At 37.8% G+C, this 21,467-nt stretch overlaps 1 protein-coding gene across 3 annotated transcripts in view; it reads right to left on the bottom strand.

Annotated features, from left to right (window-relative positions):
- Window positions 1-21,467, bottom strand: part of PCSK5 (proprotein convertase subtilisin/kexin type 5) — a 327,761-nt gene that overhangs the window by 96,237 nt on the left and 210,057 nt on the right. For all 3 annotated transcript variants that reach the window (XM_075211001.1, XM_075211000.1, XM_075210998.1), the window contains exons 14-20: window positions 14,912-15,055; window positions 14,473-14,575; window positions 13,468-13,661; window positions 8,326-8,410; window positions 7,105-7,208; window positions 5,920-6,049; window positions 1,906-2,021 (exon numbers count right to left, since the gene is read on the bottom strand). In XM_075211001.1, coding sequence (XP_075067102.1) covers window positions 1,906-2,021; window positions 5,920-6,049; window positions 7,105-7,208; window positions 8,326-8,410; window positions 13,468-13,661; window positions 14,473-14,575; window positions 14,912-15,055 — 876 coding nt within the window. The remainder of the gene's footprint in view (window positions 1-1,905; window positions 2,022-5,919; window positions 6,050-7,104; window positions 7,209-8,325; window positions 8,411-13,467; window positions 13,662-14,472; window positions 14,576-14,911; window positions 15,056-21,467) is intronic.

Genomic DNA, 21,467 nt, shown 5'->3' with positions numbered 1-21,467 from the left:
ATTCAACATTGTTTCAACAGGTAGGAGAATATAGTGGTCCAACAGTGAGTGATTGATATCCATTGACGAAAGAGAGAAGAGTAGACAAGAAAAAAAACAGTAAAATTAGAATATAATCTTAAGAAATCATGATAAATCTAGCAAAGAAATATAATATGCAAGAGTAAAAAATGATACAGAAGTGAAAAAGAAATGTACCAGGAAAACAGAACTTACCGTTCACATATAATATCTGGATATTAACATATAGCAATGCAATCTGTTATTATTAACAAAAACAGTTTGACATAAAAATAGAAATAAGTTTGCAGAAGAATGAAAATTTCCACCATTAAGGTCCCCACTAATCCAGAGATAAAACGCCTAAATGCCTACATTCTAACCTGGTAAGGTTGGTGCTCCATTTCAGTCAGTAGCATCAAATTTTATTTGACACGACTTCAAATGCCGCAAACGGGGATTGTAACAGTTAAAAGGATGAAACTTTAGCTGGGAGAATTGAAGCCTCTACACAAACAGCTTTGACAATTACATCTAACACTACAAAGAAAGACAAATGTGACTTCTACAATCTATAAATAAGGCTAGTGTGAAGAGGATTATGCTGTGAGATGTCTTTCTCTGTTTGCCGACAATACACTCAAAGCATTTCAAGGAAATTCTGTCATTGGGATAAAAAGGGAGGAAAATCAAATGTGAACCAGAGATGTAAAATGATTTCTCGCTGGGAAAAACAAACAAACATCTAAGCCAAACAATCAAGACACATTTTTGAAGATGTTAATAAAAAGATAGTGATGTGAGTCAACCAGAGACATTAGTCTTCAAACACATGAATATACTACATGGGAAATAGACATAGATGACCTTCATCAACTGCATTGACCATAACTTAGGGAGAACATACCCTTGTGTGTCTGTGTTTAAGATACACATATTTGGTGACCCTATATCACTTATTATTAGTGACAGATGAGAGTAGTGATAACATGTTAGAAATCTGAATTTTATTTAGTTTATTTAATGCAGCTAATCATATTGACAGGCTATATTTGATGCATGGTGAATTTGTCACTGTCCTGATTGTAATGCTAAACAACTGCAGTGTTTTTATTTACAGTCCATGTCATTAACCTGAGAAGAGTCTTATACAAACCATTAACATAAAAATCGTCTCTGTGTGCCTGTTGAAAAATGAGCCACTTATATTTTAGTAAACACGCACTTCATTTTCTGTATGCAGAATACAGTATGCGCTGCAATATGTACACAGTGTTAGGAGCTCTTTGTTGGTTCAATCAGTGTGAAATTGCTGGGTGCATTGAGAAGTGGATATCAATCACAATGTTTGCAGGGCTACCTGCTTAGCACTACAATGGAAGTGTAGAGTTCCTCAATACAAAATAAAAACCTGCTGCTTGCAATGAAAACATTGTGTTTGTAATTCAGTTTCATGCCTCAACCTACATTAACATTGACGTTCTTTTTAATGCTTGTCATGAATGGCACTAAAAATAAATTGTTACAGGACATTGCGATTTATCTGAAGGGCACTGTGGTTATAAAGGTTTGGGTTTTACAGATAAACAATGTATAGACAGTGTTCTGCAGACTTCCATCCATGGCAAAGCAATCCTTCACTCATCCTCCCATCAGACAGACTTGCAGTTATTTATCAAAGTACTTATCGGAACAGCTACAGTTTTGGCATATAAAAAAAAAAAAAAAATTTCTTTTGCAAACATTGAATTTTTTCTCTCGCCCTGATATGCAGCAGGTTTAACAAACACCCTTCACTTGGCCGTTGTTGATAACTTGCTGTTTACGCTAGTTGAATAACACTGGACATTAATTTATCTTGAGACCCATGCTATGTTAATGCATCAATAGATTCCATTGACTCACCATCTTTACAGATTGTTCCCACCAAACAGGTGCTGCCCTCTAGTAAATAGCCCTCTGGGCAACTTGTACAGTTCCTGTCTCCTGGGCCAGAACACGCTAAACAGCTGCCATCACACCTGTAAAACATTATAAATATGTTTAGTGTGATATGTAGTGTATAAATGTCTCTAAATCTGACACTTCTCTAACTAGCAAGACTGTAAGAACAACAACGAAACCACACATTAATGTACACAAGGGGAAATATAAAGTGTTGCTACAGCTACACAAGACATGTAATTGACACCTAGGTACAAAACTGCTGAATGGGTTCAAAACCAAAAATATATCTTTTTCATTCTCATGTAGACAGGGCAACCCCCAAAATATGATGACTTCTAACTTTAATAGGTATACCAAATGTGTGTGCTTCACTAGAGGTTTAGAGTGTATATGTGGGCAATAATAAATTCAAAGTAGAAATGTATGTTTTTGTGTTTAGTGTCTGTAGGCTAGACAGCCACAGAGTATTCTATGACAGCCCACAATGCCTTTGGATGTTAAAGCTGGGAACCACTAGAATCGGTTGCACTAGTACAAGGTACAAGGTACAACAAGATGTAGAGAGGTGGTAGAGGATTTATCAGTATAATATCAATTCATGATATACAGTATGTGCTACTTAATTTTTTCACCAGCTAAAATACACTGGTAAGACTGTAAAATAGAAGTGGGGGACTTTGCAATGCCCAGGTTCTGAAAATGCAATTTATCTGCTCTTGCGCCCTCCGCTACAACAGTTGTGTTGATTTAAATTTTGAAGCACATAGAAATTTCACTGGCTGTGATATCAAAAATACTGTTTAGCTGTCTCACAGTGGTGGAAATAAATTAAATACAAATATATGCTCTGGGCACAGAAGAGAAACATGTTATATATATGTTAGATATATGTCATTAACAGTGACAGGGCAGATTGAGGACTTTCTATTCAAGTGGATATAGAGAAGTGCTCTGACAATTTCCATTTATATTGCACTGTACATTGTCAGAAATAACTTGGGGTTGAAGGTGTTGACATTTCTTACATCTTGTCAAGAATAATTTACTTATAATTACACTTATCACATCTTTATTAATCCTATTTGGAATGACAACACATACAGTGCCCAGTATCCTGTAATATTTTTGCACTTTAAGGAGCAAAGCTGGTATAATAATTTTACACTACAAAATCATGTATCCATCATCACTATCAACACTATCGTTATGTAGAGAGATCTGTAATGAGCATTCATGTGTGTAATTGAAAGCAGAATTCCCTGTATCTTCTTGAAGTAATTGGCTGTGGCAGCCTTTCTCTGTTAATCTGATGTGGATGGAGAAATGAAAGGTTTCATTAGATAGGGAAATTAACATTAATTTACACACTTTTCATTCAGTGCATTAAAAATTGCCCCTGCCTTATCTGTCATTTCCCAAATGCTGCCAGTTTGCTTTGCTCTGCAACACAATATCCGCTACTTCCTGATATCTTTCTTTAAGCATGTGGATCACACATATATTTATTTGTATTAATATATACTTATTTATGTTATTTTGTTGGTTGTTCCAAGAGACATAAAAAAAAGTATATAATCACATTTTGTGATTTCAAAGTGATTTGAATGTAAATATGAGAGCTGATTTTACTTGTTTCTTATGTGTAAAAACGCCTTGCTGCTGCAATTTTTTTGTACCAGCAGGTTTAAGTTCAATTGTGTTTTTTTACGACAAACAATGCATGACAAATGGGTCCCTACCTGTGTGCTAGAGTGTTTATCTGTGCACGTACCTCTGCAAGCCTACAGCGGAGATAAGTTAGCCTTATCGAACCTACTAATGCAGGATGGTATTACTCTCTGCACTTTGAACATATGCAAATAACTTACAAACAGTAAGTTGCACTGAAAGCTTTCCAATAGGAAAACTAGCTAAACCATACCGATACCAATTGGAAATATACAAAGGTGTTAAATACAATGTTAATACTCCATCAACAGCTACAATAAAATATTCCTTGTTGTGTAAAAAGGGCGCTATATGAATGGTGTGAAAAACAGTGGTGTGGATTTAACCTTACAGTGCTGGCTATGCATAAAATTTAGTACAGCTGATAGGCAGTTTTTATGTATTGCATGTAAAACATTATCAGGAGCATAACTACAATCAGGGCCGCCATTAGTGGGGTAAGGCTGGTAGAGATGTAAAAGGCCCAGACAGGCAAGGGGGCCCTTTATCTGACTGACCGGCCCCCTTTGCCTCCCCGATTCGGCGGGCTCCGAGGCACTGATAGGCTGGCTGGGAGCGCTCGGTGCGGTGACGTCATCAGTGCCCAGAAGCCACTGAATTTCTTCAAGAAGGTAAGATGATGGAATGGGGGAGGAGTAGAGGAATATTTACTCTGATTGGGGGGGACATTTACTGTGATGGGATGGGGGAGGAGAACATTTACTGTGATTGGAGGGTGGAGGGGGATATTTAATGTGATTGGAGGGCATTTACTGTGATTGGGGTTGGAGGGGAAGAGAACATTTACTGTGATTGGGAGTGGGGGAAGGGGGATATATACTGAGATTGGGGGTGGGGGGGAGAGGGTAACCTTTACTGTGATGTGATGGGGGAGAGGGGGAAATTTACTGTTATGGGTTGGAGGGAGAGGGGAACATTAACTGTTATGGGGGAGAGGGGAACATTTACTGTGATAGGTTGGGAGGAGAGTGGAACATTTACTGTGATGCAATGGGGAAGAGGGGAAAATTTACTTTGATGGGTTGGGGGTGAGAGGGGAACATTTACTCTGATTGGTTGGAGGGAGAGGGAAACATTTACTGTTATGGCGGAGAGGGGAACATTTACTGTGATGGGTTGGGGGTGAGAGAGGAACATTTACTGTGATGGGTTGGGGGTTGGGGGTGAGAGGGGAACATTTACTCTGATGGGTTGGAGGGAGAGGGAAACATTTACTGTTATGGCGGAGAGGGAAACATTTACTGTGATGCAATGGGGAAGAGGGGGAAATTTACTGTGATGGGTTGGGGGATAGAGGGGAACATTTACTGTGATGGGTTTGGGGGGAGAGGAGAACATTTACTGTGATTTTGGGGGATAGAGGAACATTTACTGTGATTTGGGGTGGAGGGAAACATATACTGTGATTGGGGGAGGAGGGAAACATTTACTGTGATTGGGGGGGGGGAAGGGGACATTTAATGTGATTGGGGGGGAAAGGGGACATTTACTGTGATTGGGGGGGCGAGAGGAAGATTTACTGTTCTTGGGGAGCACATTTATTGTGACGGGGGGGAGAGAAGAACATTTTCCGTGATTGGGAGGGGGGGAGGGGAACATTTACTGTGATTGGGGGGACATTTACTGTGATGGGATGGGGGAGAGAGGGGACATTTACTGTGATGGCATGGGGGAGAGGGTTAATGTACTGTGATGAGGAAGAGGGAGAATGTACTGTGTTGAGGGAGAGGGTGAATGAACGGTGAAGAGGGAGGGACTCATGTACGGCGAAGAGGTAGGGGGCATTTATGGGGGGAGGCCCTACCAGATAAATTAGTACTAGTACTGGGCCCCACAGCTTCTGATGGCAGCCCTGACTACAATCAAGGAATTAACACATGGAATCATAATGTATTCTAATTTTATTATATATGTTATACAGATGTGTATAATAATAATATTAATAATAATATCTGCAGCATATTCAATGTCTCTTGAGGAACGTTTTTTTATCTCAAGACTCTGTGTTGTGATACCTTCACTACACATTGCGAGGACTTATGGCAACATTCTGTAGCTGATCCCATACATTATTAATGAACAGACAGTTAAAGCTATTAGATGATTATTACCCGAGGACAAACAATAATACAATATGATGTTATATTATATTGTGTTACAACAAATCACACACACCAAACACATTTTCCTCTGACCAAAGGCAAAAACCACTGTTTTGTATTATTGCATGTCAAAATAGCTTACCGTTTACAGATTTTATAACCACTGGCCTTGGGTGTCGCCAAATAATATTCAGAGTCACAGGATGTGACGCAACGTCCATCTTCAAATAACATTTCTTTTGCACAGTTTATACAATTGTCTATTCCAGGTCCTAGATCCATAAGATAAAAATATCAGGTGTGAATCCAAATGCTTTATATTATGCCGCTATATGAAACACATACTTGACGAATGTTAAATATTCTAGTTAAGATTACCCTAGGACAGGGTTTCCCAAACCCAGTCCTCAGGGCTCCCCAACAGTGCAGGTTTTCCATATCTCCTTGCTGGAGCACAGGTGTAATCATTACTGACTGACACATTGTAACAGATCCACAGGTGGTCCTAATTATGTCAGATGGGATCCAGAAAACCTGCACTGTTGGGGAGCCCTGAGGACTGGGTTTGGGAAATCCTACCCTAGGAAATAGATTTATATTGCTAGGCTTCTGTTTACACAAGTATAATCATAAATAAATATACAATTATTTATAAATGGACATGCAAATTACTCAATGAGTTACAGAATTGTCTCCAGACAAACATTACATCTATTTATAGGAAATGGTTTTCAATTTTACATTTTAGTCTTCATGGGGTCTATGTCCTGGGAATGCCATATAGTGATAATACATGGTTAAAAAAGACTAAACTCAACTAATTCCCAATTTATCAATTGGTCAAACTTTAGGTTTGTTACCAAAAGAACCACTGTTTCATACCGGTAGGTCCAAAGACACGTAAACATGGGGCATACATATTGTCAAGCTGTTTCAAACAGGCTGTAAAGCATCATACAGTTTTTAACATTTGTCTTGTACATCTTAAGAACCAAATTTCTACTTTAGTGAAGCAATATTATATCTATTCAGAACTTTGTATTAAAAGACAAATGTGGCGGTAGAGAATAGTTGACAGACAGATGACACATATGAATTTAGAACCATATTCACGCACTACGTTAAAGCCAGACAATTACTTCTGCAAAGCCATAGTTTGTATTACATTGGCAGCTTTGCTGAACTGTCTCAATATAAAGTCTAGCTCTTTTGAGTCTTAAAAGCAACAAAACTTTTGTGTCAATTTGCAAAAATAATCACTAGTTAATTCCAATGTCCCATATCCGAAGATGCATTCTGCCACCTACAGTAATAAAATACACTTTACCTGAGCATGTGGCGCATGATCTGTGACAGGGCTCACACTCCTTCTTCACAGAACTGTAATGTTTTCCCTCTTCACAACTGATGGCACACCGGGATCCCTGCAAACTAAAGAAACAAAAGCTCTACAGGGTGGAATCCCAGGAAGATAAAAGCCATTTGGTATCATAGGTGTATGCTCTCAATCTCCCCAGCATGGTGGTTTATCATTCTTACATTAGATACAATCCAGCATAAAAGGAACCCGATGCTTTATATGTACATTTGTCCACACTCCCTTTCTATGTTTATCACTCTTCGTTAGGTAAGGCACTTCAGTCCTGTACTACAACTAGGGAGTATATTTACTAAACTGTGGGTTTGAAGATTCAGAATCAGATTCTAGCTGTCATTTATTTAGTACATTCTACAAAATGACAGCTAGAATCTGATTGGTTGCTATAGACAACATCTCCAGTTTTTCAAACCTGCAATTTAGTAAATATACCCCTAGGTCTGCACTGGCTAACTCTTTGTTTGCTGTTTGCTATAAAATTACGCCTATGGTTATGTCATCATCAGAGAATCTTTACTGAAGGCATTCTTGTGGTAAAACATAATCAAGTACAGGCTTTCCTTTGTAAATCTGTGTGATATTGAATTATTTGCAATGAGTTACGAGAACGTGATGTAAAAAGCAATTAGGAAAACAAAGGAGCATTCTGGATCTAATGCCCTCAAACCACAACAAACGAGCACCACAAACTCCAGTGACACTAATATTGTTACGTGTTACTAGTGAAGTCTAGAATAACATGGCACTCAGGAAAAAATATGTATTCCTTCCGCGCTTAATGTCTGCTAACTTCTGTGTGTAAGGAAGAATGAAGAGTAAAAATGTAGAGCCTAATATTTATGAGACGTTTCTGTTTTATTGACAAAATCTATGACATTTAATGTAGCAGCCTGAGTTAAAAGATCGTATGAGTCATCTGAGGTTGGGGAACACGCTCTCAGCGGCACATCACATTAGTATTTAATCAGTACCCAGAGCCTCTTTAACAATTTATGTTACTATATATTGTAAATTTCTCACCTCCTGCTTGACTGAGCTCTTTCATTCACTGCGAAATTTTACAACAAAGAAAGAATCAAAACCACCTAGGACCCTCCAACACCATTCCCTGTTAATACGCCTTTGATGTGCAGCTGTATTGCTAGTTGCAGTAAGTCATTGATTTCATACCTCAGGCCATGTCTGCATTCTGTACAGTTGTCAGCAGAGAAGCACGTCTTGCAGTTCTCATGGCATTTTCGACAAAGGTTCTTATCTGCAATGAAAATTTGTTAAAATGGCCATTAATAAGTAAGAAAAGCAGCTCACAGATGTTCATTTTCAGCTCTGCGGACAGGTGAAATGTGCCAGATAATTCCTATAAATTTCTATATACTTTTCTATATTTTTCTATAAAAATGTTTTTAACCCAAAAAACTATTTTTAATAATTAATAAGCAACTGCCAGTAGATCAAGAAAAATATGGCCAAGCCATTTAGATTGGGTTCACATAATCATGTATTTGCCCTATTTATATAGTACATATACAGTCCACAATTCAATATTAAGTATATTGTTTTAATTATATTAATATATTGACAACAATAATTAAAAATTGCAAGTGTATGTACAGAATAACTGTTTACTAATCAATGTACAAAATGTAATTATGTCTAATTTTTTAAAACAAGTTAATTTTGTGACTCAAAGGAAGAAATGGATGACTAACACATATCACCACTTAAACTGACTCCTGCTACCAAACAATTAGTGCTACTATTACCATATTATTACTCTCATTAGTCAGGTCTATATAATCTATACGAGTTAGGAAACAATGGAGTATAAACTGATACAAATCAAAATAAAAAACATTAAAATCCCCCTTCCCCCACCATTCGCCTGAGAGTGGATTCATTAAGAAGAAAGCCCAGCTTGCTAATTCTTGAACTGGGCAGTGACATTTTTCCATTAATTTGTATCAATTTTAACTTCATTATAAACTAACACAATTCCAAATATGTTTGCTAAGACACAGGAAAGGAAACAGTATGCAGCAACAATATGCAGGTCTGAATTTCAATGTCTAACCCCTGCTGAGAACATTGTCTTGAAATAATCTTATACATTTTTGATAAATGTACAGTATTTTTATTTATTTTTCAGTGCTTTATTTAATAGGTTTTTGTATTGTTACATCATTATTTTATAAAGGTCTCCATTATGTGTAAAGATTTCAAAGACAGTAGTGTAAAGGTGATAACTGCTAACTACTTGTATATAGTGCACATGACATCAGAGTAAAATATTATTATCAACATTTATTTATATAGCGTCAGCATATTCCGTAGCAATGTACAATTGGGAACAATAATAAAACAAGACTGGGTATTACAGACAGACAGATAGGTCCTGCTCGCAAGCTTACAATCTATACAAATTAAACATAAGTTAGACTGGAATATTAACAAATTACTGCTCAGAGCAACATGTACAGTGTTTAAAATGCAGAACAACATTCTACAAGAGAATGATGGCCAACTTTCAATGTCAACCTTGCTGAGGCAGTAGGGAATAGGTAAATCAACAGGGAAGATGCTCTGATGAATTACATTGTGTGGATGGAGGATCATGATTGATCATGACTGCACCCAATATTATATCATATTTCAAAGAGAAAACCCATTTGGTGATAGTACTTGTGTGAGAGTAATATTTACAAGGTGGAGCTTTCAACTATAAGTGGTGAAAAAAGTCATTTACTCAGGGTAGAATTTTTAGTATATAATGTATAGTGCCACTGTAAATTACTTACTAGACTTATATTCTAGTTCATATTGAACTTTTGTAAAGTGTTAGTTGACAACCTTGTATGATCCCTCTGAACAAATACTCCCATATATGTCAAATCTAAAAATACTAACATGAATAATTAGTAATAATTATAATCAACATGTAAATTTGCATTTATTGAACTGACATATTTTTGCAATTAAATCTGGGAACTCTGGAGGTACAACCCAACGTCAAGCATGACAGCTGTTTTCTTTGCCCAATGTTAAAAATGCAAATGTTGACGTCCTACTTATTCAATTGAACTTTTCTGATTTCATCCATGTTTAGCACCCATTCAAATCTTAAATAACTAGAAAAGGAAAAATTTCTAGTACTTTAAAGCCTCAGGAATTTAGGTTGGAGTAGATGATATTACCATCTCCAAGGTGGTGCTAACATGAAGTCATTTTGCATTGCACAAAAGCTCTACAAGTTTCCATCCCTTCACAAAATATTAAATGAAACTGAAGTGGTATCATTTTAATTAACCTTGACTTCATCAGGTAAAGTCAATACAGGATTTCTAAAAAGGGGTTCCAAATGCATAATATAAAAAAATAACTTCAATGAGGAGAAAACATCCCCTGATTAATGCCATGTGGGCACAGGGCTTAATAAGGTGATAGTGTATATATGTATATACATTTACATATACATGTGTATATTTATTGTCATAAGATCGGGTTAAGGGTACCGTCTCCTCGGGTTAGAGGGCTGCACTTCACCCACTTCAGCCAGATAAATCACACCAGTCCAGTGCTTCAGTTTAACTAGCAAACAAGCAAAACATAAATAAAATCCTCACCATCTGGCTTCTAAATAATACACAGAAGCTCCCTCTCTAAAGTGAGGATTTAATGTCACACACATATACAAAACAACAGAACTTAAAGATCATAAATTGCAGTATCTCTCAGGAACCATCTGACCTCCTCCCCAGGTATTGAGAGACTGAATGAAATGCCTAGCAGCCTTTTAACAGCACCTCAACAGGTGCAACTCCTGATTAGCCAGCAACTTGCTAGCTCTCTGTAAAACCCAAAATGGGCCATATGAATGAAGCCCACTCTTCTCTCTCCATTCATATCCCAGGGACCCTTAAATCAGTTTTTTCAAAAATCTGAAAACAAATTTCTGAAAGAGGCCACTGCCATCAGGGAATACCGTCGTCATGAAGGGGTGTAACTGTTCTGCAACAATGTTTAGGTAGGTGGTACGTGTCAAAGTAACATCCATATGAATGCCAGGACTCAAGGTTTCCCAGCAGAACATTGCCCAGAGCAGTACACAGCCTCTGCTGCCTTGCCTTTTTCCCATAGTGCACAGGGCCATCTTAACAACATTATGAGCCCCCGGGCAAAGCAGTGCACCGGGGCCCCTATATATATATATATATATATATATATATATATATATATATATATATATATATAGATGTATAGAGATACAGATATATAGAGATAGAGATAGATGTACTTGCTCAGTGACCCTTGAAGGTTTTTTTTGCAGGTTTTTTCTTTTGCAGGATTATTTATTCTAATTAAGAGCCCTACCTATGGGGCCCCCTTGCCCGTGGGGCCCCCGGGCACCTGCCCATCGTGCCCAATGGAAAAGATGGCCCTGATAGTGCATACTGGTTACATCTCTTCCCCAGGTAAATTACGCATATGCCCCCGACTGTAGACATGATGTAAAAAAACGTGATTCATCAGATCAGGCCACCTTTTTCCACTGCTTCATGTTCTAGCTCTGGCATTCACGTGCCCATTGTAGGCGCTTTTGGCTGTGGACAGGGGTCTGCATGGGCACTCTGACCGGTCTGTGGCGACGCAGCTCCATACGCAGCAAGCTATGCATGTTCTGACACCTATCGTAGCCAGCAATTACTTTTCCAGCAACTTGTGCTACAGCAGCCCTTCTGTGGGATTGGACCAGACGGGCTAGACTTCGCTCCCCATGCGTATCAATGAGCCGTGGGCACCTATGTATGAACCTGTCATCTGTTTATCCTTCCTTTGACCACTTTTGGTAGGTACTACTGCATACCAGGAACACCCCACAAGAACTGCCGTTTTGCAGATGCTCTCATCCGGTAGTCCAGCCATCAAAATTTGGCCCTTGTTAAAGTCTCTCAGATCCTTAAGTTTTCCCATTTTTCCTGCTTTCAAAACACCAACTTCAAGAACTGACTGTTCACTTGCTGCCTAATATATCCCACCCTTGACAGGTGCCACTGTAACGAGATAACCAATTATTCACCTCACTTGTTACTGGTTTTAATTTTGTGGTTGATCGATATAGATATAGATATATATATATATATATATATATATATATATATATATATATATATATATATATATATAATAAGTAAACTTCATGAGCAGCACACTCCATATTCAGTTTGAAAAAAAAGTATTTTACTTTCAGTCTAAAAGGATCTGCAACTGCCTCCAATAAAGGGCCATTCAGAAAGACATTTGAACAGCACGCCTGGTGGGAAAATATTCCATATATATATTCCCATATTAGGGGCATATTCAATTGTCCGTGGAGTGCTTCCAGAACGGTTGTGAAGGCACTCTGCAACAATGAAGATTTATTTTCACATCCCATAGAGGTGCGAGGAGAAATCCGCGACGTTGAGGTACCGTATCCCCTGCAAGTGTACGCAGCCACGATGTTTGGAGTAACATTGTGGGCTGACTGAATATGCCCCTTAAGTCTATTGGCTACTGTTGTAGTACACTACTAGACAAGGAAAATCATACTGCTTTGCATATGTCAGAATTTTAAATGGCTTAACGAGATCAAAGTTTCGGACTGGTGGGGGGTTTTCGAGCAACTTAAAGCCCCCTCTAAGTGCGTACTTCCAATAAGCATACAGAACACCCTCTATGCACTCATCACCAAGAGGAATTCCATGACCTCCATGTAAGCCAACATTTTGCTTCATCTCTGTTCAATTTCCTTGCACAATATCTCTCAAGCAGGTGCAATAAATGAAAGCTGGGTCCGTGACTTCACTGTACAAGACAAAATAGGATTTCTACTGTGATCTTCTTTGTAAGTCATCTACTATGCATTTGGTAATTACCTTCTACCATAGCCCTTTTTATACTACAATAATGTCTGTCAAGTCACAAACCTCTAATATTCATATGATGTCATAGGAACTATGGATGAGAAATAACAGAAAGGACAATAACTAGACATGCAAATAGCAAAACACTGAGAATTCATTGCTTTCTGGAACAATTATCTTCTATGAAGTAGAGGTTGACAATTGAATAATCCCACAGACTGTAAGATAGACAGGGCCATCTTACCTCTCTGTCTGTATTACCCATTACTGTTTTATTACAGTACTTGTTCCCAATTGTAAAGCGCTACAGAGTTTGATGGTACTATATAAATACATGATGATGATGGTGAACAAGAAAATGTTAATTCAGACCTCCACAAAGAGTGACAGACATTGAAGGGTAACAACTTACTCTCATTCAAGTAGAAGCCATCTGGGCAGTTTACGATACAGGTGTTGGTCTCTTCATTTAAGTAGTACCCAGATTTACAAACCGTGCATTGATCGCTGCGACTTCCCACACACATTTCACAGGTTGGGAAGCATTTTTTACATCTCTTTTTATCTGCAAAGTAGTATCCTGGGGGACATTCCGATACACAAATCCTGTGAGCAAACAAAACCTGGTTAAAGGGCAAAATTGTAGAACACAATTATTAAACAAGGATTTATGTTTAGTGCTAATCTCCAAACAAACACCCTGGTGAACCAAAGGCACATTTTTATGGGTAATTACCTGAGTGAAGGGGCGCAATTCCAATACGAAAAAAAGGATCTGAATTTTGCAACAGCATAGAGCTAGCAGTCTTTGGGTCTCATTTTATAATTTAATGGGACTAGTTGCATTTTGGCACTCAGACGAATGTAGTAAATAATAAAACTCACAAAATTGCCACATGTAATAATAACAGCTTCAATGTCTTATCACTTTCACCATTAATTGAAGCCACAAATGAGGCCAAAGATTATTTTAATAAAACAGGTAGTAATAAAGTGGGAGGAAGTTTACACTTTTGCAAAGCATACATCTGGAAATCTTTTTCTTCCTTCTTCACACCTACGCACACTTACATATTGTAGAGGCATCAGAACAGAGAATAAGCGTGCGCTATGATGTGCGCTAGAAGACAATCCAGGTGGAACAGGCACACAATCATGTGTCACGCATCAAGTATGCTTAGTAAGTGAGGCCCACTATGTGTAAATAACAAGTATACTTAAACTAAAGTATTTTGAAGGGCAAAACAGTCTAAAAGCTGTTTCTCATTTATTCACAAACAGGTGAACGCTGAAATACTTTTAATGCTCATTTTCTATCATAAATGAAATATTCCCTACATCATTTTAGTGATTACAATTAGATACAAATGACTTTACTAAACAATGATTACATTACATTGTAAGGGAGCAGTTTTACCGTGTGTTGTTTTTTGCTTTATAATAAAGATGAAGGCAGTCGTTGCAGTGATGAGGTCCAGGTCCGTCACAGCCTATATCACTGCATTCTGCATTACAAGGACCTATAGGGGCAAGAGAAAATAGATATATTGTCTTATGTTCTAAAAAACATTATTGTCTTTTAGACTGCAAACCATTAAGGCAAATAGGTCCTTTCTTTCTAAGCCATTGCAATTATAATATTTTTTTCATGGGGCTCATTAGTACCAGACTAATCAAAACATGTATCTAATTTGTTATTATGGGCCATAAAACAATTCTTGTTGCTATTTGCCATTCTTATTTCTCCAGAATGACAAGTGTTACACAGTATATTTCTTGCACCGTTTTAGTCTATCGCTCTCACAGTCCTACACGTTTTTATAAATAAACTATTTCCTAATAAAGATCGATCTCACCTGTGTAGTCATCAATATTGTATTCCTCTGATGGCTCCTCAACAGGGCTGGAACGTACCCTCTCCACTTTAGGAACATCATTCCTGGGGGAGTATGGCTGAATAGACGTGCCATACAATACTAAGGACCATTCCTTTAATTTGCCTTAGGAAAGAAAACAAAACAAAGCAAAGAAAATCAGACAACTTAAAAATAAGTGGTTCTGTATTTTTCCCATTCAACTTGTTAGTAGAAAATAAGTCTCTTTATTTATATTTAGTACATTTTGGGTGCTGATAAAAAAAAATGTCAGTTTATTTTCATTTTTATGTACATATACATATATAATAAAATACAAAGGATGTGATGAGTGTCAGTGTAGAATTCTATTTACAGCCCAAAACCAAATGACCCAATGACCCATGGCTTAGCTGTTGCTAGAATGTATAAAACTATGATTCAGTAAGCATACTTATTGGCTGTATTAGTACAAAACCCGTCATTAGGGAACCTAGAGAAAAGATATACTTGCCAACATGGGAAATATAAAAATAGTTTAGGGTATATATTAGTAGAAAATGAATTGCAAACTTCTGCTAAGGTCTAATTTGCTCATTATGGGGCCAATTTATTGTTTAACGCATATGCACTCAAAACATATGCAGGGAATATAGGCATATAAAAAGTATATTATGTGCCTATGTTCAGTTGTACGCATCTTTAGATAAGTACAGCGCATAAACAGTAGCATTTGTCATAGGTGTACATCAGGCTTAGCAAGTGTGTCTGTTTATGTCCCATGATTGTGTAGAAAAAGTGTAGGCATAGTGTAGAGATGTGGCTTAACTGTGTTAGTAGTAATTCCTATCGGTAATTACCCTATAAGTACACAATATAATCATGTGAATGAAGTGTATGATGATGATGATGATGATGATGATATACACCAGAGAGAATATTGTCCTGACAGCTATTATTAAATGTGTGTCTTATTTTTTACACAAAAGCAAATAAATCCAAACGTAACAATAAAATGAAATTGGGTTATAGTAAATCCAAACATCTGTTGTTTACTGCTAAATAAATCCAATGGAAATCTTCTTTCCTGCAGTGGTCTAAATGGAAATATCAATTAGGTAATGTGTGCTAATGATTTAAGTACATACATCAGCTGGAGGCATCAATACGCAATAAGCCAATCAGATAGTGCTGTTAGTGGCTATCATCATCATTGCATATCGTTGCATCAGCAAATTAAATGTCTCCTAACATCTGCACATGTGTCCACTGCTAAGTGAGTTGCAGTTAGGTTAACACACCTTACAGTACTCTGTCTACACTGGCCCCTTTCCCCTGTTAAAGAGTTGTAACCCTTTTTTCATTGCTAATTTTATCTGATGGGCATTGGCACACCTACCTAAGGATTGGGGCTGCACTCCTGGTCCCTTTACTCTTTATCCCTAGGAGCACCACTCTACTTGTCTACTTCTGACAAACACTTGTAAATTACATTTACATGAAAATCTAAAAACAGATGCATGTGTATGTAACATTGTGCACATGAGCTGCATGAAAGTACATATGTTATGCAAACACATAGGAACAATTCTAAATGAGCCCCTATATGATGACATATTCCAACAAACCAAGTCAGAGTATTATAGATACATTGCCCTGATAACAGCAATCTATGTAACAGCAGAGCTTTTCTCTGTGTTGTCTTAAAACTTTTTAAGGGGAAATCTGCAAAAGATAATTTTTTTTTCATTAGTTTACAATCAATCAAGATCACCACAATCGTCAAATCAAACTGTGAATTGCTTGTCCAAACTCTAATCTGCCAATTTTTATCGATTCTGGGTGTTTCATAAAAAAGCAATTACTATCTACATATCTGGTGTTTATCATTCATGTCAATGGCACCTGCTTTTTCTTTTATCCCTGCATTGGACTATGACAGATCAAGACAAAAGAAAAGATATTATAGCATTGGGCTGCAGTAAATCAAGAAAATAGTAAAGAAGATTTTGTTTAACATTTAATGAAGTGGTAAGCAAAGGTTCAAGAAGTATTTTATTCAAATAAGCTTAATTTGAAAATTGTCTCTTTTGTTTGTTTTTTACTATTTTGGTAAAGCAGGCAGGGGTCTTTGGGATTCTGGATCATTATACGGAGATCACTAACATGGCAAAGTTGCCAATCAAAGGGACCTGATCTTTTTCATGACTTTGGCTCCCAGGCCTCAGAGCCATTCAGTGCAGAGCTAGTAGTCTCCGGAGAAGAGGGGGCAGTCTTGCTGTTTTTTTTTTTTTTTGCAGTACACCTCCATAGAGATAGCAGTCCTATACTGTCTAGCTTTAGACTGGTTTTCACTATAGTAGGGGGGCCCAACACTGCTTATGGGTCTCGCTGTTTTAGTAGGTTAGTTGAATATTTGGACAGGGAGGGCAGACTAAAATTTTACATTTATTAACCCTAATTTGTTATTTATTTTAATAGCCCATGCATTTTAATGGGCTTGTGGGCTAGATGTAGAAACCCTATTGAAATGCATGGAGCTCCATAGCATTGGTAATATATTTTTCCACACTTCAATAAAAATTAATTGGCCAGTATTGATGAAGGGTCAAGTTACCCCTCCAGGAGCCCCAATTCTCTTCATAACCAGAGCCTTCTGAGACCAGAGTGGCAGGGAAGAGCAACATTATTTTCAGCTCTGGGCTGATAGTTTTAGGGAGAAGGAAACACAATGTTTTTGCAGCACCCCCCTCCACAGAGGCACCAACCCTGCATTGACCAGCTTGGAGGGAGCTGGTATTCATTTTGACAAAAGAAATTCAATTTGTGGTATCCCCGTTAAAGTGGAAACCAGTACAGGATGTCTGCTAATTAGTTTAGAAGATGATTTAGGAGAAGGGGGCATGTCACATGATTTTTTAAAGTATTTATGTATTTATTAGTATAGATCGTTCAATTATTTGTATGGCCCATTTATTTCAAGGGGTATTCCAGCACATGCCATACATGTAGAAACTCCATTGAAATGAATAGGTTAAAGCTTCCTTCATGCATAAAGGGATTGTTGTTTTTTCTCACTCATCTCATCGGGTTTGAAGCAAACCATACACCAGTGAGTTTAGTAAATTTAGGAATTTAAAAATCACCATGTAAATCACAATCTATGCAAAGTTCTTTAATAGATTCCCCATAGCTCTGGTCTACCATTTCTGGACCGTTTGGGACAGATTATCCAACAGAGATTGTTACACAAAGCCTTTAATCTACTGAGAGAGCACCACTGTCCCTTATGTCAGTTGTTTGATTTTGGACTATCACTGTTTAAGTGTATGTGGATTACTCTGATGCTTATTTGGAAGATGACCCACACCTCTCATGCACCCAATATAAGATATTAGCCTATGTATGTGATTTTATTTGATTTATCCTGTTGATATACGCATGTCAATTTCAAGACAAACCCCTTGCTATAAATATGGCTTACTAATGAATGCATGCAATAAATTACAGTTTCACACTGTTGATTATTTTCCATTTATACGGTGTAACATTATTCTTTTGATGAAAGTGTCAAAAGTTCACTTTGCACTCTGTAAGTCCAGTAGCAACAGAACATTCACTCACTGCACCTCCTTGCGCCCAGGGGAGCCCATTTCTTTGTATACATTCTAAGGGTTGGAACTTCCCTTTTCTACCCACTCCCCCAGAGGCAGCAACTACATATCATCCACCACACAAGAAGGGAGCGCTGACCCACTCCCGGTATCTATACCCATAAATGACATCTACATAATTCATAACAAACATGTCATAGTTATTTGCTTGTATTCTCAACAATCCAAACCAGGTAAATGCAGTTGTCCCAGCAAACATTATTAGCCATGGATTGAATTGGTATGCAAAAACGTTTTCCACTTACAGACACCACAAGCGTATGGGAAAAGCAGTTCATCCGTTTTCTAAAACCTAATTTTTTAACTTCTTTGTAAAAATAAACGAACAGTTAAACTCAATGGACCACCTCAGTGACTATGTGATGATGAGGAAGGATGTTCTTCCAAGGTGTTATAAGTGGGCTGGTTTAGTAGGTCATCCAAGTGATCACTGGCACAATTCCTACAGAAATGTCCTTGAAATAACTTTGTAGAAGAATGTGTTTTTATTAAAATTAAAATGTCAAAGTGAATAATTTGCAAGCAAATAAACACTTGCAAGAATGAGTCTACAAGATAACTTTATTAGATTAATAAGGATCAACACTGCCTTTAATCTAATCTACATAAAAAAAGACTTTGCCTAAAGAAAGGAGCATTCCAGGCGGAGGTGAATGTTCTTTCTGGAGTCAACTGAGAAGTTATAATGTCATTAAAAGTATTCTTGTAAAATAATAATTGATGCCTAAAGATGACTATTAAATTAAAGTAAAAAATAATCCATACAGTTTTGCAGCTTCAAAGTTAGTGTCAACTTTTCTTGATCAACTTTTAATGTTTTTTGTGTTAAATATTTAAAACAATTTAAAAACCAGGTACAGATAGTTACACTACATGGAAAAAAGTATTTGGTCACACCTGTTAATTATTGAATTGAGGTGTTTCAATCAGACACGTTATCAGAGGTGTATAAAATCAAGCACCTAGCCATGCAGTCTTCATTTGCAAGCATGTGTGATACAAAAGGGGTCATTCTGAAGAGCTCAGTGACTTCAAGCGTGGTACTGTGATAGGATGCCACCTTTGCAATAAGACGGTTAGTGAAAATTCCTCCCTGCCGGATATTCCATAGTCAACTGTAAGTGATATTAATAGAAAGTGGAAGCGTTTAGGAACAACAGCAACTCAGCCATGAAGCGGAAGACAACATAAAATCACAGAGTGGGGATCAACAACTGCTAAGGTGCATGGTGCCAATGCTCTGCTGATTCTATAGCTGAAGAGTTCCGAACGTCCACTGACATTAATGTAAGCACAAAAACTGTGCGGCAGGAGCTTAATTTCCATGGCTAAGCAGTTGCATGTAAGCCTCACATCACCGAGACCAATGCTAAGCGTTGGATGAAGTGGTGTAAAGCACATCAACAATGGTCTGTGGAGCAGTGGAAACATGCTCTGTGAAGTGACAAATCACGCTTCTCTGTTTGGCAGTCAGATGGGCGAGTCTGGGTTTGCCTGATTACATTATGCCAACTGTTAAGTTTGGTGGAGGAGGGATAATGGTATGGGGCTGTTATTCTGGGTTTGGGCTAGGCAGCTTATCTCCAGTGAAGGACAATCTCAATGCTTTAGCATACCAAGTCATTTTGGACAATGCTATGCTTCCAACTTTGTGTCAAGAGTTTGGGGAAGGCCCTTTTCTATTCCAACATGACTGTGCCCCAGTGCACAAAGCAAGGACTACAAAGACATGGTTTGATGAGTTTGGTGAGGAAGAACTTGACTGGCCTGCACCGAACCCTGACCTCAACCCCATCGAACACCTTTGAGGTGAAATGGAGATTGCAAGCCAGGCCTTCTCGTCCAACAACAGTGCCTGACCTTATAAATGCTCTACAGAATGAATGGGCACAAATTCCCACAGAAACACTCTAACATCTTGTGGAAAGCCTTCCAAGAAGAGTGGAAGCTGTTATCACTGCAAAAAAGGGGACCAGCGCCATATTAAAGTATATGTATTTGAATACAATGTCACTATAGTCCCTGTTGGTATAATGGTTAAGCATCCAAATACTTTTGTCCATATAGTGTATGTATCCCAACATGTCTACCTACTCATTGTTCCTTCTAGGGAGGACAGAATTCCTCTTAAACCCACATATCTCAGCTGCTGTTTCCATCTCTTGTGTCCTTCTTTGGCTAAACTTAAATGATGTTTTATTATTTCCTCAAGAATAATAATAAGGGAAGGGATACAGAAGATAAAAAAAGGTGGGAAAGAGATGGAATAGAGCATCACTCATAGGGGTCTATTTATTAAAACAGTGCAGTGACAATGATTATGCATCGCTGCAAATCTCAGTGATGCCTAATGAAGCACCTCTGTAATTTAGCCCATGCTGGGGCTGCTTTGGGAGCCCCGGCGCAGTCCCTCTTCCAGCACAAACTGTTTGTACTATTTACCAGCTGCCTAGTGCGGCATGTTAATGGAGGAAGTACTATGCGCATTCCCATAGCACTTCCACTAATGAGGGATCCAGAAAAGCCGAGGCGCTATCAGCTGGATCCCCTAGAAAATGACAGGTAACTTAGTTCTGAGATGGAGTTACTTTTCTCAGAATAACAGAGCTTTTCATAGCTTAATGAATTGCAGAACTTTACAGTCCCCATATTATTCTAAGGGGACTGTGTTAAGAAATGTTAAACACCAGTGATGGACTGCTGCTGGGCACACAGGCAATCCCATAAAAGTATTCAAGACGAACTGAATTAACAAATATCCACAGAGAATTAAAAGATGGGAATGATTTCTGAACATGGAGTTCCTTTATAATAACAAATCATTCCTTACCAGAACATTTCTATATAGTGACGCATGCATTTGGTATAAATTATCATATTTGACT

Source organism: Mixophyes fleayi, chromosome 1, assembly GCF_038048845.1.
Source record: "Mixophyes fleayi isolate aMixFle1 chromosome 1, aMixFle1.hap1, whole genome shotgun sequence".
Classification (NCBI taxonomy): domain Eukaryota; kingdom Metazoa; phylum Chordata; class Amphibia; order Anura; family Limnodynastidae; genus Mixophyes; species Mixophyes fleayi.
The sequence above is the reverse complement of the archived record's forward strand: the minus strand, read 5'-3'. Positions and strand labels throughout refer to the sequence as shown.